This window comes from Alnus glutinosa, chromosome 1 (genome assembly GCF_958979055.1).
Source record: "Alnus glutinosa chromosome 1, dhAlnGlut1.1, whole genome shotgun sequence".
Taxonomy (NCBI): Eukaryota; Viridiplantae; Streptophyta; class Magnoliopsida; order Fagales; family Betulaceae; genus Alnus; species Alnus glutinosa.
In genome coordinates, this window is record NC_084886.1 from 12,296,058 (window position 1) to 12,317,971 (window position 21,914).

General features: G+C 37.8%; 1 protein-coding gene across 2 annotated transcripts; it reads right to left on the minus strand.

Moving 5' to 3' along the window:
- Nucleotides 1–6,655: 6,655 nt before the first annotated feature.
- LOC133872952 (uncharacterized) lies at nucleotides 6,656–18,604 on the minus strand. 2 transcript variants are annotated; one of them, XM_062310649.1, is made up of 15 exons: nucleotides 18,325–18,602; nucleotides 17,586–17,744; nucleotides 15,743–15,859; nucleotides 15,550–15,634; nucleotides 15,033–15,141; nucleotides 14,856–14,923; nucleotides 14,646–14,771; nucleotides 13,617–14,557; nucleotides 13,074–13,277; nucleotides 12,911–12,971; nucleotides 12,140–12,253; nucleotides 11,847–11,960; nucleotides 11,669–11,755; nucleotides 9,582–9,657; nucleotides 6,793–7,023 (listed from the first exon to the last, which is right to left on the minus strand). In XM_062310649.1, the coding sequence occupies exons 1-14, from the start codon at nucleotides 18,447–18,449 to the stop codon at nucleotides 9,631–9,633; spliced, it is 2,337 nt and encodes a 778-aa protein (XP_062166633.1). In that variant the 5' UTR covers nucleotides 18,450–18,602; the 3' UTR covers nucleotides 6,793–7,023; nucleotides 9,582–9,630. The 2 variants fall into 2 exon arrangements, with proteins under 2 accessions (XP_062166624.1, XP_062166633.1); XM_062310640.1 differs by lacking the exon at nucleotides 9,582–9,657 and having other exon boundaries at nucleotides 6,656–7,023; nucleotides 18,325–18,604.
- Between the last annotated feature and the right edge of the window lie 3,310 nt (nucleotides 18,605–21,914).

A 21,914-nucleotide genomic window follows, 5' to 3' on the forward strand; every position in this document is an offset into this window, starting at 1 on the left:
GTTGCACGACTATTTGTCGCTCAGCCAACATAATGTGCACGTTCCATAACCTGTACTTGATATTCAGAGTAACATCTAACACAACGGAATATATCATGATACCAATCAGTCTTAATGGAAAGCACATCTACGAGTAGTTTGTGATCCATACAAAAGAGCCAATTACCCATGTCTATCTGTTTAAGGCTTACAACATATACCACAATTACAAAAGAATGGCTATACAAAAAATACGTGACACATGCGTCACAAGCCATATACAAAAGATAACCAAAAGACAAAAGACTCTGTAGTCCAACACATTACAATTGTCGCTGTGGCCTTCAATCGTAATACCCCAAATATAAGGCCACTGGGTCATCATCTAGCTTAGGAGTACTTGCAGTCACAGCATCAGAATCTGCACGGTTGCAGGGGTTGCCGCATCTGCACAAGTGAATTATGAGCCCATCGTTTTTGTATAAATAAATACAGTAAGACCTCATAGGTATACTATTCACTAAGTTTTCGCAAAGAACCAATTTTTTCTTTTTAGTCATGCGTACACTATAATAGCCACCAACTTTATAAACTTTTGTTTGAAAACCTCATAACTGATAAAGCAATCACCGACCATTTGAAAACATTTAAAGCATACTATATAGCCGTTAATATATATAGAAGTTCCAGTCATCCCTTCTTGAAAGCCTTTATATAACCCATCTACAATATATTACTTTAGTACTAAGACATCCACATTACCAGAAATAGACAACATTAAGCCTAAACCTCTAAGCCAATTGCTTTGAACGTCAGTGTGATTATGCGAGTACTAGAGTTAGACTCCATTATATAAGCACGTCTTAACCGAAGAACGACAACTCGCGAGGCCTTACATAGATGTTAGCATCCAATAATACCAGGCCTAAATCTCTTAGCAAATTGCCTTTGAACGTCAATGTGAACATACGAGTACTAGAATTAGACTCCAATATATAAGCACGTCTTAGTTGAAGAACAACGAAAACTCACGAGGCCTTACATGGACGCAGGCATCTCTAATTCTAGGCAATGCAATCATCTATACACTCTCAAACTTAATGCTTCTTAAATCATGCAACTAATACATTAAACAAAACTATAATATATAAGACATACAACACATTCCATCACATCACAATATATGTATGCATATGCAAGTAACATGGTTGTGCTCGTAGGCACGCAAGTAACAGGGTTGTGCTCGTAGGCACGCAAGTAACTAGGTTGTGCTTATAGGCACGCAATGCATCATATTCCTAATTTTTTTATAACTCACTCAAAATCACATTCATTTACAATGCAATCATAGTCTACAAAATTCCCAACCACATCATGCAATCACACAATTCATTCCAACTCCATATATCATATTCATACTTCAAAACATCATCATGTTTTCAATATACTCAAAAGTACTCAAATCATCCAAAACAGTTATAATCAACATACAGCTGGTTCGAGTTTTATAGAATAACATATATATTTTACAAATCCATAATATATAAAAATAGTAATTTCTCAGTGGGTAGAATACTCACCTTAGATTGCTCGTACTCCCAATTCCAACAATCCTAGGTTGACCCATAATGTGCCGCTATAATCACAACACAATGCACCATTTAGCTATTTAACCAACAACTTTATCAATTAACACTTTGAATCGCTCGAAGACTATAACACGAAGTTACCCATTAATTAATTAAACCCATACATATAAATCTTCCTAAGTTTACAATTAAAATCTTCAATTTATGCAAATTACTATTTTTAGGACCTAATCCCATAATTACAAAAACACTATCTCAATCACAACATTGTTAACAAACATGGGAAAATTTCCATTAGTAACCCACATTGCCTAGTTACTAGATGAAACTGAACTTTTATGGGATTCTAGAAAAATTTCAAATTGACTAGTCATTTTGAAATGATAGCCCAGATGTGGCTATCACTTTTTCCTAAGTCGTTACAAGTTACAACCTTTTAAATTTGGAAATTCATGCCAATTATAGTGATATATGGCTTAAGCTACTTTCAGCTGGCATTACGTATGAATTAAATAGTTATATATATATATATATATATATATATATATATATATATATATATAGTACCAAATATTGTAGATTTGGACCCCCTTGATTCACATCAGTTAGACCTTTAGCCTTGTTATTTTCTGATGTTTTTGTTAGTTTTTGTGTTTTGTAGGTCAATAAGAGAGGAATGGCAAATCTCATGTGGAAATGCTTAGAAATTCAGAAGTCCTGGAAAGTCAATCGATCGAATTTACCCAGAACTGACATTCGCAGAAACGCTTCAGAACGCCCAATCAGGGGCTTTTCCATGACAAAAAGCAACTCTCCTTCTGATTTTCGGAGCAGAACTTGCTGATTTGCTGAGCTTGGTTGTCTATAGCTTGAGAAGAACCCTAGAGAAGGGTAGAGATGTCTTTTTGCTTGGGATCCAACCCTAATTTCGTTCTATAAAGCCATAGCCATGCCTCCATGTTGAAAAGCAATTCTCAGAGCAGTAGCTAGGTTTAATTTCGTTCATTTTGTAGTTTATTTAAGTAGCTCTTTTCTTTAGACATTTGTCTTTGTAAAGCTTTTCTTCTATTTTTATGTTTGTTCTTCAAGTTTTTGTGGTGTTCTTAGTTATGGGAGGCTAGAACTCTCAACTAAGGTTGAGGATGAAACCTCTCCATTGATGACACTCACACTTCTGTAGTGCTACTTACACATTTAATGCTATATCATTATGTTGTTCAAGTTTCATTCATTTAATGCTTTATCTTTTGCAATGAATGTGGTTGGTGGTAGAAATAGGACATTTAATGTGTTTCAACCGATAGATACATTGTTTTATCGGTTTGAAAGATGATGTCTTTATGATTTATTATTTGAATGGATACAATGGATGATTTGATTTAAAATGGGTACTCTTTGTGATTTATCTTTGAGTTGGATTCATTTAATGGTTCTAAGGTTTATGGTTGAGAAACTTAAATGACACCCTAAGCTTAATGTTCTTTGGGTGTTCAAGTGGAAACCAAGAGTGTGAGTTGTTGGATTTGGTTTGGTGAATTCCTTAGCCTTAGTCCCTTTTTACATATTTCATTTCTTCCTCTTTAACTTAGCATTTTTTGTGCATGTTTAACCCTCAAACTCTTGGAACTAGGTTAAAATGAGGTTGATTAAGCAAAACACTAACTTTTGACTATTTCCCAGTGGATTCGACCTCGCACTTGCACACACTATATTGCAAACGATTCGTGCGCTTACGAGTACTCTTTTAAACTCACAACATATATATATATATATATATATATATATATATATATATATATATATATATATATATATATATATATATATATATATATATATATTTTGTAGATTATTAAATAGTTGTATTTCTTTTGCCTATCAACATTCTTGGCATCCATAATGGTTGGTGTTAGAGAGAGAGAGAGAGAGAGAGAGAGAGAGAGAGAGAGAGAGAGAGAGAGAGAGAGAGAGAGAGAGAGAGAGAGAGAGAGAGAGAGAGAGAGAGAGAGAGAGAGAGAGAGAGAGAGAGAGAGAGAGAGAGAGAGAGAGAGAGAGAGAGAGAGAGCCCCTGTGAGTATGGTTTTCACCGGGAAGGAGGTGGCCTCACGCCTCCCTTCTCCCGATGGTGATTTTCCCTTTGGCTCTTTGTGAGTCAGGGTGGTTTTTTTGTTCCCCCAGGCTTGTTCCAGTGAGGATAGATTTCTCCCAACCACTAAGGTTGTGGAGCTTTTGTTCCCTCCAGCTAGATCTAGTGGTGGCTGTGATTCTCCTAGCTTTATAGCTATGGAGTTTGTTTATTTGCTTTGTTTTTGCTTGTTTTTCCTCTTGTTTTAGCATATTGGAAGGCTAGAGATGGTTTTGAGGAGTAACCTTAGCTTGTGTCTCTGACTCCTTTCGAGCTAGATCTACAACGTTTCGCCGGAGACCTTGCGACACAACCTACTCAGCCGTGTTCGCCGTCCACTTCTGAAGCTGCCACCTCAACCACTGGCGGTGTCGGGCCTCCACGTGCGGAGCATGGTCCTCACACACCGAGGGTGGCCTGCGCGTGGAGAGCCACGCTCCACTCTTCTGGCCGGGTTTTGGGGGTGTTTCAAGTTGGAGGGGTGTCTGACGGCAGCAGGGGAGGTCCAGGGGTGGCTCATGTTTTACATGCGCCGGTGACCGAGCGATTTTCTTCTTCTGGCAGTATCTGGGCTTCTGTGATATGTGTTTTTTTTTTTTTTTGGTCATTTTTGTACATTCTTGTCTTGTTCACAGTTTACCTTTGTAATGGGCTGTAAATTACTTGGGCATTTTAGGTGGCTTATAAGCTATATCAGGCCCTCTCATTTAAGTTGGGTTGTACTTTATTGTAAAAAGATGACCAAATTGTTTGTTCATGTAATTTTAGTTTGTTGCTTAGGTATCTGCTTTAAGCTGGGTTTGTTTATAGCTTAGTGGTTAGGGATTCTGTATCTCTATTCACTACCTTGACCTACGGGCTTGCGTTTATAGCTTTCAGGCTGGTTGTTTGTCTTCATACTATTGTATTTGCCTTCGAACAGTCGGACTTGTTATTAATGGAAGTTCCACTTCACGTTCAAAAAACATTCTTGGCATCCACCATTCAGGGTCCACTAATTCATAAAAGAAGAGAGACAATGATCTAGTCGACCAAATTAAAGTGATGGTCAAATCCTCAAAGGGCTTCGTCTCTCTCTTTTCCTCTGGTTTTTCAACACCAAACTCCAAACTTGCAAAAACCACATTGTCTTTGCCGTTTGGAGAGGAGGAAGGAGCTCTCCCCCTCCTCCTCCTTTTTCATCTTTTTTGCCTTTCATTTTTCTCTACTTTTTTCCTTCAACTTAGGAGCCCACTCTGCCGTGTTTCGCCCTTCTCCTCCATGCACGCTCCCACCAAACCATTCTCCGACATCCTTCGCTTCTCTTCAATTCCTTCTCCGGGGCGCGTGTCAGCCATGCGCCACCACCATTCACGCGTCCAGTCTTTGGCTCCCCGCTCTTTCCCACGTCAGATCTCCATAGTTGGGTTACTTTTTTGCCTATGGTGATCTTCATAAATGGTTGCAAATGGTTTTGAGGTGTCTTTCAAACATCGGGCTAGTGTCTTCCGCCAGTGGTCTTGATCTGACCTCAATCAATGCCTTTCTCGTTGATGCAGTTCTTCTTCATATGTGTTGTGGCAGTGGCTTCACTATGGAGTTTCGAGATGGGACTGTTTGCGGTTTGTGCACCTTATCGTGCCTCTTGGAAGGGTTGAGGGGCCGTTTGCAGTTCGTGCCCCTTCTTTTGCCTCAAACTGCCAATTAAAGCAGCCAATTTTCTTGGTGTTTGCACTAAGAATTTTTAAGGACTTGTCATTCATTTGGAACAATCTTTTCTTTTTAATTGATTTAAGAAAAAAGTTCCATGGAGAATTCTTACCACTCCTGATCGTATGCTTAAATGCACTAATATGGTTGTATCAAGGCTTTTATTTTTCTCAATCCAACCAGATTGGGTTACCTGAATTCAAAAAGGAAAATGATTCTTCCACAACAGTTGTGTAATTATTGTGTAAGGTCTTAGAGACATGAGATGAGTCGCATATGGTGGGTTCCATCATATGGGTCTCATGTGAGACCCATCCCATGTCTCTAGAGTGGTGCACAACAGTTACACAACTGTTGTGCACCAATCACTCATCATTCAAAAATCACAACCTGAATTAAGAAAATGATAGATTTACAACATCACCACAACAATTACACAACACCCCCTCTCACATGGGGTGGGGCTCAGTGTGTATGGTCCACTCCCATGTGAGGGGGTATTGTGCAATTATTGTACCGATAAAGTGTAGGAATCAAAACCTCCTGAATTAAGACTTTTTTGAAATGGTCCAAGTCAATTGACGAGACGCGTTGTATAATACTCTCTCGCACAACAAAACACAATAGAGATATAAACACCGAAGGGTGCGGCTGACGAGAGGAAGCCCGACAAAGGTGGCTCGGTGGGTCAATGGATTGGTGCCAGTGGTGGACCCAGACTTGGCAATTTGGAGGGGATATTAAAAATTAAAAAATAAAAACATATATATATATATATATATATAGCGGAGGTAAAACTAAAAAAAAAATTAGGGATAAATTTTTATTATTATTTAATTTACACGTTTGGGACCATCCAAGTGGGAATCAACTACCCCATTCATTTCCTTTTGACTAAATACTAAAATATATTCCATTTTTTCAAAATAGAATTCATTTTCCTAAACATGTTTCCCAATTTTGTTTTCAGTTTTCTAAACCACCAAAACATAATTTCAAAACTTTTTGCTTTTGATATTCACAATTTTAAAAACAATACCAAAAAAAAATCACACTCAAATGAAAGGTGATGGTCACGAATTTCTTTAGGAGGTCACACCACACGGTTGGAAATAAGTTTTTACCCCTCAATTTCAAAAGTTGTCTCAAGCCTCAATAATCTCTCAATGGAGATCAACCCGGCGCGCGCACAGCCGCAGGCAAACAAAGACTTGCTGTAGTTTTACAAGCTTATAGAATCCATGGAAACTTGTTACAAAAGATCAGCCCGCAATCAAGCCAACAGAATTGATGCATTTTTCTATATCAACCACTTTAGCAACATTGTTGAATCAGAGATACCTTTCTTTCTGACAATCTTCATTTGATGGGAAACAAACAAATACAACTATATTTTTGACAGATTGGGGCAAGGCAACATCGGCCATTTTCATGTTAGACCAAATTCCTAATGTTACAGACAAGATTCTTGTAACAATACATAAAAAAGAAAAAGAAAAAATTAGCATGAAAGGGGGCATCATTTGGCAAGCATTGAGGGGGGGAAAAAATAGTGTGGTTTAAGAGTTTACTATCATGGGTAAACAAAGATTGCCATCCTCGAACAAGTACCCGTATAAATACATGGGTATGTTGACTCACCTGGAAGCAGAGTAACACAATCAACAATTACTCATAAAAAGTCAAGAAGGTAGACCAGTATCCATACTAACCAAAATGAACAAAAGACATGTCTTACGATTGTAAGAATAAAAATGAATAGAAGACGTATCTTAAAATTGTTAGGTTATTTCAACAACACAAACATAAGTGGAAAGTAGCCATGCACGCAAATGCAATAAAGTGCGAAATCCCTGCTGAGCAACCCGTGAACTCTCTCTCTCCCTTCACCTTTGCTCCGCCTGAGGAGGCACCACTCCTACCCCTCCTCTTTCACCCTTTTCCCTCTAGTGGAGCACTGCCCCCTACCCCTCCTCTTTCTCCCTTTTCCTCTCCTTCCCCTTTCTCCTTTCCTTCCTCCTCGGCCCATCCCAACCATTGTCACCACCCTCCGCCCTCTGATCTGGACTTTCTTCCCCCAAATCTAGTCATCCCTCAACCAGATCTATCCCCCCTTTCCCTTCCCGCTGCCCTCCACACTTCCTCCTCCCCTCTCAGCCACGTCCCGTCCTTCTCCCCCAAATTTTGCTTCCCTACCCCAGATCTAGCCCCTTTTCATGCCTCGCCACCATCCCCTCAATCAACTGCGGTTTTGGGGAAATCACCACCCTCTCTGGGTGGTGAAAAATAAATTGATTTTTATTTTATGTATGTTTTTCTTTTATTTTGTTCTCTCCTTTAAGGTGTTAGGGTTTTTAATTCCAGACGCCACAACCACCAGCTCAAGATCCTCAATGCATTAGGACACATTCTATTCGCAACACCTCAATAAGGGTAGTCTCCCCTCGCTACAGCTCAAGACCAACTAGCCGGATCCATTGCAGTGAACAAGTTCATCTTGCTCGCTTATGTGATGACCATCTTTGTTTCTAGTAATCCAATCAGCTACTGCTTTCTCGAATCACCAAGTTCTACCACGACCCTTCTATCAGACTGGGCCCATTTCCAGTTAAATGTATGCCACTGACATGGTTTCTTGTTAGTCTAACCTTGTACTTAATGTTTCTACCTTTGTTGTCATTATTTTAATAAATATTTTCTCAAGGAATAAAAAGGAATGAAGGGCACCCCCCCCCCCCCCAAAGAACCCTAGCCTCAACAATGAATTTGCCAAACAGGCTTACAGAGATCTCTAATTCTCCAGAGGAAGTTTCTTTTTGGATAGATTTATCAGAGGCTACATTACAATGCATTGCACTAGGGTGTACACCACATTACTCGATTGTGATTAATCACATTTGAACCAAGTCAATTAGGCCCTAGTCCCATCACTTGGTCGGGGCTCCAAATATCCCATTATGCCATTCAACTCCATATTGTGCCATATCTTCCAGTAAAACCTTGGCAATGTTCTGATGCCTCCACCATTTTCTTTATGATTGTCCATTGAGATAAGTTCCATTAATTTCCATGGCGTGTTGCAGGTTTTAATTCTTACGTTTGTTTCACTGTGCTTTACTTAAACTGATATTTCAGCTAGCCTCTATGCAACTAACATATTGCAATACTTGTAGAGTGCTTTATTTTAATTTTTAAAGTTAGCATCAGAGCAAGATAAAGTCTTGTTAGATATGCTCCTAGTGCTGGATGGGAACTGTCAGGCTTCTTGTCACTGTCTGCCCCACAAGTCTATCTGCAGCAACCCCAAGTTTCTTTTAACTTTGCAAAGTGTTAGAGAGAGAGAGAGAGAGCTCAACCAAGTACCATAGTGGGTATGCAAGATAGAAAAATGGCATTGAATTTACAAAAAGGGATAGAAAACAACAAGAGGGTGCTGAAGACAGAAACTATGCATGTTCTGTTTCTATTTTATGTTTGGTATGAGAAAATTACTTAATCAAAATTGTCCAGTTATCATTATATATATGATCATCATCAGCAGAGAACTAAGGAAATCATGAGATTCCAATAATTCTCATGAATTTATTTTTCGAATACCTTAGTACAAAAACTGTAAACTTTTTGGATTTGAAGTATAAAGCAAAACACTAAACGCGGAGCTTCGATTTTTTTTTTTGATAAGTAAACGCGGAGCTTCGATTTTTCTAGTCCTTACAGTAGCAATCATAGACTTTGGTGGACTCCAGCTTTGTGGCACAGATAGAGCCAGCCAGAAACCAGCAGATCAAGCAAGAGCTGGCAATAGGAGAAGACAGATAGGAGGCAGGATGAGAATGCTCTTATTTTATAACCTAGTCCCCAAGCTTCTAGAGGTTGTTTAAGTGATAAAACAAGTCCCTTGCAAAATATTGAAGATAAAATCCTTCATGATACCAGCAGGGGTTTCTTTATTACATATGTAATCCTTTCAGCTACAACTAAATAAGAAACATGCTGGAAGTGACCTCAATTTCAGATCAAGCTATGATTCACTCATATAACTACCAGCATTATTATGTTTATGAATTAAAAAAACTACTATACTTTTTTAATGACTAATTCCCACCAAAGAAAGCAAATCCAAAATGAAAAGAAAAAAACAAGTCAATAAATGAAGTGCTAGCAGTTCAAACCAGGTGAATTTGGAAAGAGAATGATACCATTCAAGAGGAGTTGTACAGATCATACGTGGGAAGTGATCTCTAACTATTAGCATTCTAAAGCATATGTTGGGACCTACAACAAAAAGTAAAATCCAAATTACAGACTTGTTTGATCCGTGATAAGCAAAGCAAATTCATCGAGCACAGTCAACAAATCCAACACACAAGCAACTGCCTTGGCATGCCTATGCAACTAGAGAGCTTACAAAATTTTGCATAGTATGTACCAGGTAAACACAATAATTAGGAATTCTCAGCTGATCTGGGCTCCTGTCTCTACCAATTAATAACATGTTAATATTATTTGAAAACTAGGAAAATGACTTGACTAATCATGAATTAAGATTACATTAAAAAAAAAAAAAAAAAAAAAAAAAAAAAAAAAAAAGTCATATATGACTCCAAGAGTGTGTAATTACTTTATCTTATTTATCTATGTTTCAAAGCCCATTCTCATTCTTTCCCTTTTTGTTAATGAAAAATACGACATACTCCAGCTTTTGAGTCTACAAGCTGTAAAAGTAATATAAAGAATACCTTCATTACATCAAGCTTCACTCAAAAGCCACCAGAAAACGTTTGACTCTTTTCAGAATTCGCCCCAAGGAAAAAAGAAATAGACTGATCAACAAAGCCACTTTTTCTTTTCTTTTCTTTCCTTTTTTTTTGGTTACTTATTACCTTAGCAGCTAGGACTGGAACTGCTTCTGCATCTTGCATTCCCCAATCTTTGTAATTCGGGTTTCGGGTTTTTTCTTTGTTCGGGTTGTTGTGTGGGTTTTGGGGGTTTCCTTGGGCTTAGGGAGTTTTCTTGTTTGGGGGTTTTATTGTATTAGGGGGGGTCTTGGGTTTTATAGTATTATGGGGTCCTATTGTATCTTGGGGGTTTTATTGTATTAGGAGGGGTCTTGTGTTTTATTGTATTAGGGGGGGTTCTATTGTATCTTGGGTGTTTGTTGGGGGGTTTCTATTGTATTTTGGGTGTTTGATGGGATTTGTTGGGGGCTTCTTTTGTATTTTGGGTCTCTTGTGGGTTTTGGGAGTTGTGAGTTTGTAGTTTTCTGTGGGTTTTCTTGGGTTTTTTATGTGGGCTAGCTTAGTTGTCCCTGTGTATACTTCATGTGTACTTAGGGGCACCTTTCGCTTTTTTAATGAAATTTTCGTACTTAAAAAATAATAAAAAATAATTTTTTTTTTAAGTGATAGAATCTCATTGAAAAGCGCGGAGGGGGTGCAACCCTATTATATATGAAGTATACAAAAGAACTCCCCTATTTAGGAGAAAAAGAAAAACAGTTCAAAAAATCAGAAAAACTAGAAAAAAGCAAACTCTTATGTGATGCTTTCCACGTGTAATTGGAATCGAATGTAATCTTTTTTAGCTCCACTACCGAAGTCTCTCTATCTTCTAAACTTCGTGCATTCCGCTCTCTCCATATACACTACATTAAACACAAAGGAGCTAACCTCTAAACTTTCAAAATGTTACGACACCCCTCTTGACCTCCCCAACTCACCAACAACTCTCTCACCCTTCTAGGCATAACCCAAACGACACCAAACAACTTAGAAGGCAAGTTCCATGAATCTCTTGTTACTTCCCAATGAAGAAGAAGATGATCGATGGATTAAAAAAAGAGTCCCCAGTAATGAGTGAAAAGTGCCCATCAGTGTTTCGAACATTATTTTAAGGAAAAAAATTTAACATGCAACTGGAACAAGCAGTAGTATTCAGGCTGCAAAACCTATGTTTCAGACCAATAATATTTATCTATTAAGCACATCATCATACTTAAAGCCAAATCTTATGGAAAGCCAAATTTCATTACTAAGTCCATAAAATTTGATGATTGTAAAACATATAAAAGCTTAGAAGCATATAAATAAAAATAATCATAGCGAAACTCCAAAAATGGTAAACGATCAATCAGCTTTCTCATCACATGAAAAAAGAAAGTTCAAATCACATGCTAAAAGCAAAAAATCCAGTTTTCCTGCCAAAGAATTCCAGATCTACGTCTGAAAACACTTAACTTCATTAGAAGAACCAGAAGTAGGAAAAACTATGTCAGGCCTAGTTATACCTCAAGCATGTTTTCATCAAGAAAGCGAGATGGTGCACAATTCATGGCATGAGAACCATCACATTGGAGGAGCCTAAGTCTCCCTTCCTGCATTTGACAGCAAAACAACATTTAAAAAATGAAAATATCAGGCTCTACATACTCATATACAAAGATGCAAATACCAAATCCTGTTTACCTTAGTCCCATAGACAAGGCCACCTCCAACTGAAGGATGAAAGCAGGCTACATTGACCTCATCCTCAGCACTAGGAATAACTCTCACAAGTTCCATATCAGACACTCTGTAAACCTGAGTAAAAGAAGTTTTTAAATAAAGGACACTTCATAAACCTAAGTAATGTACATACCAGACAAGAAACAAGTCAACAACTGTGCTTTCATTATCTTTCTACGCATCATATTCTTCGGGGAAGAATTTCTATAAACATAGGGGGCAAGAGTACAAAAAGAAAGATATGAACTCATTACCTCTAGAATCGTGTAAATGGGTGCTGTTGTCTCTCCGTCAATGACAACACTCTTAAGAAGTGAACTATGGCGACGACCATAGGCAAGTAACAAGTGCTCTGATGTGGGAGAGAACTGGGGATATGAAATAATATAGATATTTAATACAAGAATAAGAAGCAAAGTTCCTGTTAACAGATACATATAATAAATTTTCTTTAATGTATATATAAATATGACATTATTCTTTCACTACATCAATTGAAATTGTAGTATTACCATCATACAACTCAGACAAATTAATCTTTAGTTGGAGCAATGAATGAACAAAAAGTTGAAAAAAACTTCCGGGATGTATAATGCTTCTCTTTCATGGCCCTTTGATTGTGAAGAAAAACTGCCCCCAAGATATGCATTTACAAAATTTAAAAAGAAAAACAAAATTCAAGTTGGTATAGCAGAGTATGATTTTTCTGCACTTTCACATATAACTACTTTTGCAAAATAAGCAAGACTATTTCTTACAATTGAATTTACCAAACTCATAAAAGAACAACGCTTTTCAATAAACAATGAGTTATTTTTTGAGTATTCTTTTGAATACGAAATTTTGAAGGGGAAAGGCCATTAATTGAAATTGATATTAAAAAAATAAGAAAACATGCATTTATTTGTTAGAGAAGAAGGGTAACCAACATCATACAAGACACAAATGAAACTCTATTCAAACATTATAGGTTCTTGAATCTTCAAAAAGCACACGCCCAAAAAAAGTACTAGAGAGCAACTGACCTGAATTGAAGTTAAACAATGGGCAGCCCGTATTGCCCGAGAAGTCAGCACGGAGCCAAATCTAGATAAAAAAAATATATAGAGAATATCAGGAAGAAGTACATGGAAAGGATGGATCAAAATAAGAAAATAATTTGACTACATATATAGGTTTAAGCTTTACGTTGCCTCCTCAAGGGAATATATCCGAAGCTCATACAGAACTCGGTGAGCTGAAATTGGGTGTCGAGTCGGGGAAGTAGCAGCCCCTGTGATGTCATGGTGGAGCTGGCTTTGCGATCCTAGATCAGCTTCCAGATGAGGCAGCATGCATGCAACACAGGCTGCTAAAAATCTCCCGCAGGGTGAAAAATGAGCACCCATTTCACTGCAATCAAATCCTTACATGTAAACATCCATCAAAATTTGGTTAATGATATTACATAGTCTACACATTACCATGGTAGAAACAAGAAAGGCAGAGCAGTTAACAATTTTTCTGAAATGGTAAAAAAAAATGAAGAAAATTAAAATAATTCCAATATCTCTATCTTGAAGCTAAATGTTGCTCCCATGAAGAGCTATTTCAGATAAGTAGTACCAACAAGTACTACTTCCCATTATAGGTTTTTGGATGTTCACCAGAGATAGTAATAAGCTAAAAGACAATTCAAAAGGTTGGCATAGCAGAAGAATGCTATTATTTAACATTATCAAATGGTTATACCTACAAAGTACAGCATGTGGTATGATTAAGCGGCACTTTTCTGCATCTAGAGGAGCACATGGATCTTTTGCATCATGCGGCCATATTCTTAGCTTCACAGTGCAAGGTAACTCTGCAGCAGCAGCTGCAGCCAGTGAGGTTGCAAGTTCAGATTGGATTCTGCTAACAGCAAGTTGAGGATCACCTTCATCACGTGACATGTGATTAAAGCCAGCACCTTCACCAGATCCAGTCGTGGCCATCAGGCGGGAACGTGAAGAATGCTGCCGTGAACTAGATCTTCCAGTAACCCTAGATTGGCTAACACCAGTGGGCATAACCGAAGAAGTTACAAGATTTTCCATTTCACTAAATGCTGATAAATTCTCATGAGCTGAAGCATTGACTGAACCCATGGTTCGTTGCCCAGCTTGGCTCTGGCCAATTAACCACCCTTGCAAGAAAGGTAGTTCCCAATACATTGGGTCACCAAAACGGAAGAAGCGATTATTTCTCTCTTCAGGCTGCACTTCCATAGTCTCCATGGCATCTATAGCAGATTGAGAAATTGCATTATCTGTTTCACTCATTAGAGAATCGTTTCCCATATCTTCTGGCACAGCAGATGAGCTATTAGGATCTATAGGAGACAGAAGAAGTTCATACTGCCCTGATGGAGTAGAATATGTCAGAAGTCGCACTGAAGCAGAAGGATCCGCTCTCTGTTGCACACCACTTGAACCAACATCCCCATAAGTATGCTGCAAAGATATTCTACCATCATCTCTAGCAAATGAAGACAACATCAACAAGGGCAAAGGCATTATAGGAAGTTCATCCGCCAAACAAGGAAGATCATTGGAATGAGCATCAGCCAAGTACACTGTGGGTGGAGGATAGTGCAAGTAACCTGGAGAAGTTGCAAGCGTCATCGAGGAATCTGATGAGTCAAGGTCATTGACCTGCAAATCAGTACAATATTAGAAGCAACACGGAAGAATGAGAAAGGCTGAGAGACACATAGTAATATGATACCATTGAAAAGGTTACCTCAGCAGTTAGAAGAAAAGGGGCTGCATGTGGGTGAAAATGCACAGCCCGAAGAGACCGGCGTGTTTTCAGTACAATGGTTGGTGAGGATGTCTCCCCTCCCCGGTTGTAATGCCATATATACAGCTAATACCGAAATTACCATCCAAAGACATTAAAGAACAAGTCAACCTAAAACAACAGTAAAATTCAAAGGTGAAAAATCCTCACCTTGTGACCTGAAGCCACAGCAAGGAGCTCCCCCTGAGCATGGAAGGCAATAGAAGCGATAGGACGATCTGCATGGAGGAAAGGGAAAGAGCTATCATATCCACCATACAGATTATATAATTTCAGCATGATATTATTCTTCATTTTCTAGATACATAAATACATAGAGGTTATTACAAAAATCACGTGATCCTATACACTCTGCAGTGTTTGCATCCCACAAACGAACTTCATGATCTAAACTTCCACTTGCAAGTATTTCAGGATATAATGGATGAAACCTAACCTGCAAAAGTTCCACAAGCACATGAGAAGAAAATATGCGTGGCAGACATAACACGTTCATAGAATAGGTGTATGTTAATATTACCCACGTCATATCTAACCATGCATGCAATTTAATAATGGGAATGAAAAGGAGTTCCTTTGGCAAAGAATTCCCTTCTAACAGGCAATCACCATATGATACACTCCCATATGGTGCACATTACAGAAATGCCTGTTATAGCAATAATTTTCTTCTTCAAAAGGCCAATACAATATCACAGCAGCAAAACTGTAAACTTTAGCAAGTTTCTTGGAATAGATTATACAACATATTCTGTCAGCAGAAAAATGAAAAATGTCTTTTTCTTTTCTTTTATCTGCTAAGTAAAATAAAAAAATATGGACAGAGCATATAACATAAACCTACCACCCAAGGGGTTCTCCGGTGACCATTCAAAACCTTTAAGCAGCTCCCAGTTTGGAAATCAATAATCTTCACGGTATGGTCTCCACTGCAAGAACAGAAACACAATGCTATTTGAAAAATGAAGCATCACTAGGTAAATCATTGATCCAACCGTTGGCATAAGCTTAAAGACAGACAAGAAATGGAAACTCACTGTGTAGAAGCAAGCGTCCTCCCATCAGGGCTGAAGGCTGCCGCTATAGTTGACCTAGGAGGTGGCAACAGTGGACAATATTTGGCTGATAGATGCCGCAATGTTTCTGCCTCCACCCTGAAATAATGACAACAGCTCAGAAGAATAAACACATATCCTTATAGAAACAAATAGCATAACCAATAACACGTTTAATATGTGTATACACATATTACCGTGTTTGTGCACATGATCTTTACCAAAAGCATTCTTCCAAGCTTGCTGGGATGTTTTAAAAAGTGGATATCATGAAGGTTTTTCGTGACTTCCATGTGGAGGTAAGTTTGCGATGAGCCTTAATGCTTTGCTTATCACTGTCACTTCAAATATTCCAAGGGTTGTTGACCTCAAGGACTTTCACCCAATTAGTCTTGTGGGGGGCATTTACAAAATTATTGCTAAGATTCTAGCAAACATGCTTAAGTTGGTATTAGAGAAGATTATTTCTAAGTCACATCATGCTTTCATTAGAGGTAGGCAAATCCTAGATCCTATTCTTATTGCCAATGAATGCCTTGATAGTAGATTAAGATCTGGTGAGCCGGGTGTTATATGCAAAATGGATCTAGAAAAAGCTTATAATTATGCCAACTAGGACTTTTTGTTGTATATGCTGAGGATGTGTGGTTTTGGGGAGAAATTGTGCTCTTGGATAGCTCATTGCATTTCTCAATTTTGGTGAACGGCACTCCACCAGGTTTTTTCAGTAGCTCCCGTGGATTGCGACAAGGGGATCCATTGTCCCCTTGTTGTTTGTCCTTGTGATGGAGGCGTTGGGTATAAGATTTCTGCTGCTATGAGTGGGGGGTCGTTGTTTGGTTTCTTTGTGGGTGACGTTGGTGGGTATGTTTTCTCTCACCTTTTGTTTGTTGATGATACATTGATTTTTTGTGATGCTAATCCAGTTCATCTTTGTCATATGCGTTGCTTATTCCTTTTCTTTGAAGCTACTTCAGGCTTGAAGATTAACTTGGCTAAGTCATAATTGGTTCCTGTGGGAAATGTTGAGCATGTGGAAAGACTGGCCGGTCTTCTAGGTTGTGGGGTTTCCTCTTTGCCAGTGAAGTATCTCGGCTTACTGTTAGGGAGCTCCTATAATGCCAAGCATATTTGGGACGGTGTTATTGAGAAGATAGAGCGTCGATTGGCTAGTTAAAAAATAATGTACTTGTCAAAGGGTGGTAGAGTTACCCTTATCAAGAGCAGCCTTGCCAACTTGCCTATGTATTTCATGTCCCTCTTTCCTCTCCCAGCGAGTATTGCAAACCATATTGAGAAGCTTCAACATGATTTCTTATGGGATGGGCAAGGTGAAGAGTTCAAATATCATTTGGATAGTTGGTCCAAGGTTTGTTCGCCACTTTCTGGGAGAGGGTTGGGAATTCAAAACTTGTTGGTGGACTACCGGCAATATGCAAAGTGCTGCTGTGTGGAAGATAGTACCTACATGCCTTTTATGGTGTTTATGGAAGGAAGAGAATAATAGAAGTTTTAATGACCGAGAGAGGACTTTGGAGGAGATTTAAATCTTTATTCTTCAAAACTTTGTATCTTTGGACAGCTGCTTACGTTTCTCATGTGACGCTTAGTTATAGTGATTTCCTTGTTCTTTTTGCTTATTCTAATTAGGTACTTCATGTGTACTTAGGAGCGCCTTAGCTTTTAATGATATGTGTCGATTATTATAAAAATAAAAATAAAAAACTTAACCAACAAAAAAAAAAGTTTCTTGCCTACCAAAAAATTGTGTGCATGTGTGTGCACTTGAACATAACAGAAGAACAATGAAGAACCCAGACCATACCATGAGACAAGACCTCCTCTTGCATCTCGCATTGCTTCACACCTTGACCCAAAAAAATCAACTTGCGAGTTAAAAGCTTCTCTCCAAAATCGTTTTGATGAGTGCTTTGTTCGAGGAGAAACCTCTCTTCGTGCCAAGAGTCGAAACACATTGCCACCACTGGCAAAACCGCAAAAACAATACAGACTTAGCAGAAAAAACATCAAACACACTCAAATTCATTTTGATTGATACTAGTCCCATCGGATAAGAAATGAAAAAACGTCCACCGCCTCAATCAATCAGCCAACATTATTGAACTACACCAGAATAGCAAAGCGCTATACTACATTGTTCAGAATTCAATGAGTTTTATGCAGAAATTTGAGCAATACAAAGAATAATTGTAAAGATTTATAACTATCAGTGTATCGGTTTAGGAAAATTCACCCAGACTAAATTAAAAATGCAGAAAAAAAAAAAAAATAGCATCGGCAACTAATTTATATTTTATATTTATGAAATTCAGGTTAATTTGGCCGAAATTGCACGAAGAGGATGAATAATTCACAATTATAGCACTAAATACTAGAAATTATAAAAATAGTAAAGATCATCATAAGGCTGAATTACAAAACTCGTGAATTTCACCAAAATCTCCAAAATTGCATCGAAATAAGAACTTCGAATCTGATAGAAATTAGAGGAAAAAACGGTAATCATAAGAGACGAAGTGAGCACAAATTCGTGATCTCTTCACCTGTGCTTGGAATTCGGGTGGGTCGGCGCAGCCTGAGGGGCGCGAGGCGGTGGACCTGAGGTTGACGGGGCGTTCGCGTTGTCTACATACATAGATCCCCTCATTTTTGCTTCCGACGAGCTCATGCTTGAGAATTTCACAGCATTTTCCCGGGAAACCGATGCGAGGGAGAGAAACTTTCCGAGAAAGTTCAAAAGGATGCGATTAAGAGAGGTGGGAGACAGCGGCAAGGAGGGGCATCGGACTTCTGAAATGATACGTTGTTTTTTCTTTGTTTTTCATTCTCTAAAATTCTGTGTATGCTTCCCCATTTGACTGAAATGCCCTGGCATAAAGTAAGAAATTCTCCAAGCCACGCGTCTGCTCCTGAAGAGACTGGCCGTTCTGGCATAAAGTCTTATAGGACGGCCACTATTCATATATATATATATATATATATATATAGAGTAATGCTACACATCATCCCCTTGTCCTCTTTTTGTCCCCCCAAAATTGATGTGGCTCTTAAAATTACCATTAGATTTATGATAGATTACCATTGGATTTTGATCCAATTGCGATTTTAAGAGCCACATCAATTTTAGGGTGACAAAAAGAGGACAAGGGGATGATGTGTAGCATTACTCTATATATATATATATAGGAGTAGTGCTTGGGAGAGGGAAAATTTCCGGATTTCATCCGGAAATTTGGCCTTGCAGTGGCATATTTGTAATTATAATTAATTATAAATATGCCACTGCAAGGCCAAATTTCCGGATGAAATCCGGAAATTTTCCCACTCCCAAGCATTACCCATATATATATATAGATATAAAAGTGGGATAATTGCATTACTGGTCCTTGGAATTTGCCTAAATTACAAATTACTCAATGTGGTACAAAAAGTTCATGGAGGGTCCCTGTAGTAAATTATAATTACGAATCATTCTCTTAATTCGTTTTCTGTTCACTAAGTTAACAGATTATGTTAATTTGTCATATCATACGTAATAGGAAATCAATACGTGGCCACCCTAAGCCTAGGGAGGTCGTGCATCACCCCCCAGACGTGGCCGGTTACCACCCATTTGCTATTTTATATTTTTTTTAAAAAAAAATAATTTTTAAGTTTTATTTATTTATATATTTTTTCTTGTAATGGACACATGTTGATTTCTTATTGGGGTATGACATGGCAAACTAACGGAATCTGTTAACTTTGTTGACGAAAATGAGTCATATAATTTGGGATAACGTGACACTGAACTAAGCAATCAATTTTTTTTTGTTTACAAGTATTGATCAAAATGGGTGATTTTCACAGCCACATCATCCAATTGTATGACAATTATATAATAGTCTACTAAATATCACTACTCTTTTTTCTTTCCGATTGTTTTTTATAATATTGTAGCATACCAACCTAATCATCGAATCAAATTTATTAATTTCTAATAATGCATATTATATTGTTATGATACGATTTGTTCTTTTTAATTTTTTTATACTTTTTTAAAAAAAAAAAAAAAAAAATACCTCACTTAACCTTCTTGACTATTCATCACTTTTGCAATTAACCCTCAAAGTTAAAAAAAATAAAATTAAATAAAATTAAAATTTTTTTTTAAAAAAAAAAAAAAAACTCTCAATTTAGTGTATCAAACTTTAAGGAAATGTCAATATCAACCCTATTTTAGGATTTTTCTGTTAAATCCTAATGGATGCTGTTGAAATTCCTAAAATATCTTTGTTTTTTTTTTTTTTAAATAATAATAATAATAATAATTGTAATTTAAGGGTAATTTTATAAAGTTCACATGGTTATAAGGGTCATTTTACCCTTTGACTGTTTGATTTAACCATAAACCTTAGTGGGAGGGTGAAATTGCAAACAAAAAAAAAAAATTGAGAGCTTGATACATTAAATTGAGAGTTTTTGAACTTTGCAAGATAATTGCAAAAGTGATGGAAGTTAGGGGGTTAAGTGATGTTTCACCCCGCCCCTTTTTTTATGACTCTATGTGTAACGACCCACCCTCAACGACACAATATTGTCCGCTTTTGGCTCCCCCGAACTAGATTTTTCAGGAGGTCACCTATCCTAATACTACTTTCGTAGAAGCATGTTTAACTGCGAAGTTTTAATATGTTCATGGTCATCACGGCTTTAAAACGCGTTGTTTCAAGAAGAATGCGAATATACATATAAGAAAATACTCATTCACATACACAGGCGATGTGGGACGTCACAATTACCTCCTCTTGGGACCCAACGTCCCCGCTGGCGACCCTCATGGGATCACCTCATTCTTGGCGTCCCAGCAAGTGCCCGCTAGCAACCCTCATGGGCTTGTGCACTCTTTCTCATCTCAAGCTAGGCAATAGCTTTGATACCATATGTAACGACCCACCCTCAACGACACAATATTGTTCGTTGGCGACTCTCATGGGGCTTGTGCATGCTTCTCCATGTCAAGTTAGCCAATGCCTCTGATACCATTTGTAACGACCTAAGGAAAAGCGCTAGCCACATCTGCGCTATTACCGCAAAAGAACTAGTCAATTTTGAGTTTATTTAAAATTATTTATAAAGCTCATTTTCACCTAATAATTATGTAGACTTAACACTCATGACTATTTTTATAAACCGTACATTCTTTGTGGGCTACTCGTCTTCCCACTATGGACTAGGGTGTTACAAACTCTCCCTTAAACCTCTAACATCCTCATCAGGGTCACGTCATGCTGTGCTCCAGTACCACATGGTCTGGCGTTATTAGGTGGCTATGATACCATTTATAACGACCTAAGGAAAAGTGCTAACCACATCTGCACTATCACCCCAAAAGGACTAGCCAATTTGGAATTTCCTTATAAAGCACAATTTCACCTAATAACTAGCTAATGTGTAACTTAGCACTCATAAGTATCTTTATAAATCACTCACTCACTCTATGTGAGCTATTCATCTCTTCCCAATATGGGACTGGGGTGTTACACTATGAATGCATCTTAAATGTAGGCATATTACACATTATAGCATGCGTATTGTAACACCCTCAGTTCATAAGGGTTGAGTTCGTTAATTTTATAATCTTAAAACATGTTTGAGACTGCGGTAAGGAGTTTAAAAAAGTAGTTTTTAGTACATAAAAAGTTATGCCAATAAAAAATGGGTGCGTTTTGTAAAAAAACTTAAAAAGTTATTTTGCTCTAAATATAGCGTTTTGGAGGAAGCTTTAAAATGAGGGTTTTTTTTTTTTTTTTTTTTTTTTTTTTTTTTTTTTTTTACTGAAAATCTCTTTTCTCTATAAACAAATGCTCTATTTTCCAATGCAATCCAAAACTGACTATTATAGATGTAATAATTATAAGATAACCTGCCCCAGAGAGAGAGTCTTCCAGAAAGTTTTGCCTTGCCGAGGAGGGAGGCTCCATGCTTTCCTCCCTCGGTAGTGAATTTGTCTCTCCTTGGTGTTAACCAGCGAAGGTTAGTTTTCTCTCAATCATTAGGGTTGTTGTGCTTTTGTTTCCCCCGGTAGGGTGATGGTTGTTCTTCCCCTAGCCCTTTGGGCTATGGTGGCTTGTGTCTTTGTGTTTTTTTTTTT

What these genes read in the sequence shown, in the direction of transcription:
- LOC133872952 (XM_062310640.1), bottom strand. Translation starts at nt 18,449, where the DNA reads ATGAGCTCGTCGGAAGCAAAAATGAGGGGATCTATGTATGTAGACAAC. An exon ending in AGAGGAGGTCTTGTCTCATG is followed by an intron (nt 15,860 to 17,585) that starts GTATGGTCTGGG and finishes TCATTATTTCAG; the next exon opens with GGTGGAGGCAGAAACATTGC. An exon ending in GCCTTGTCTATGGGACTAAG is followed by an intron (nt 11,756 to 11,846) that starts GTAAACAGGATT and finishes TGTCAAATGCAG; the next exon opens with GAAGGGAGACTTAGGCTCCT.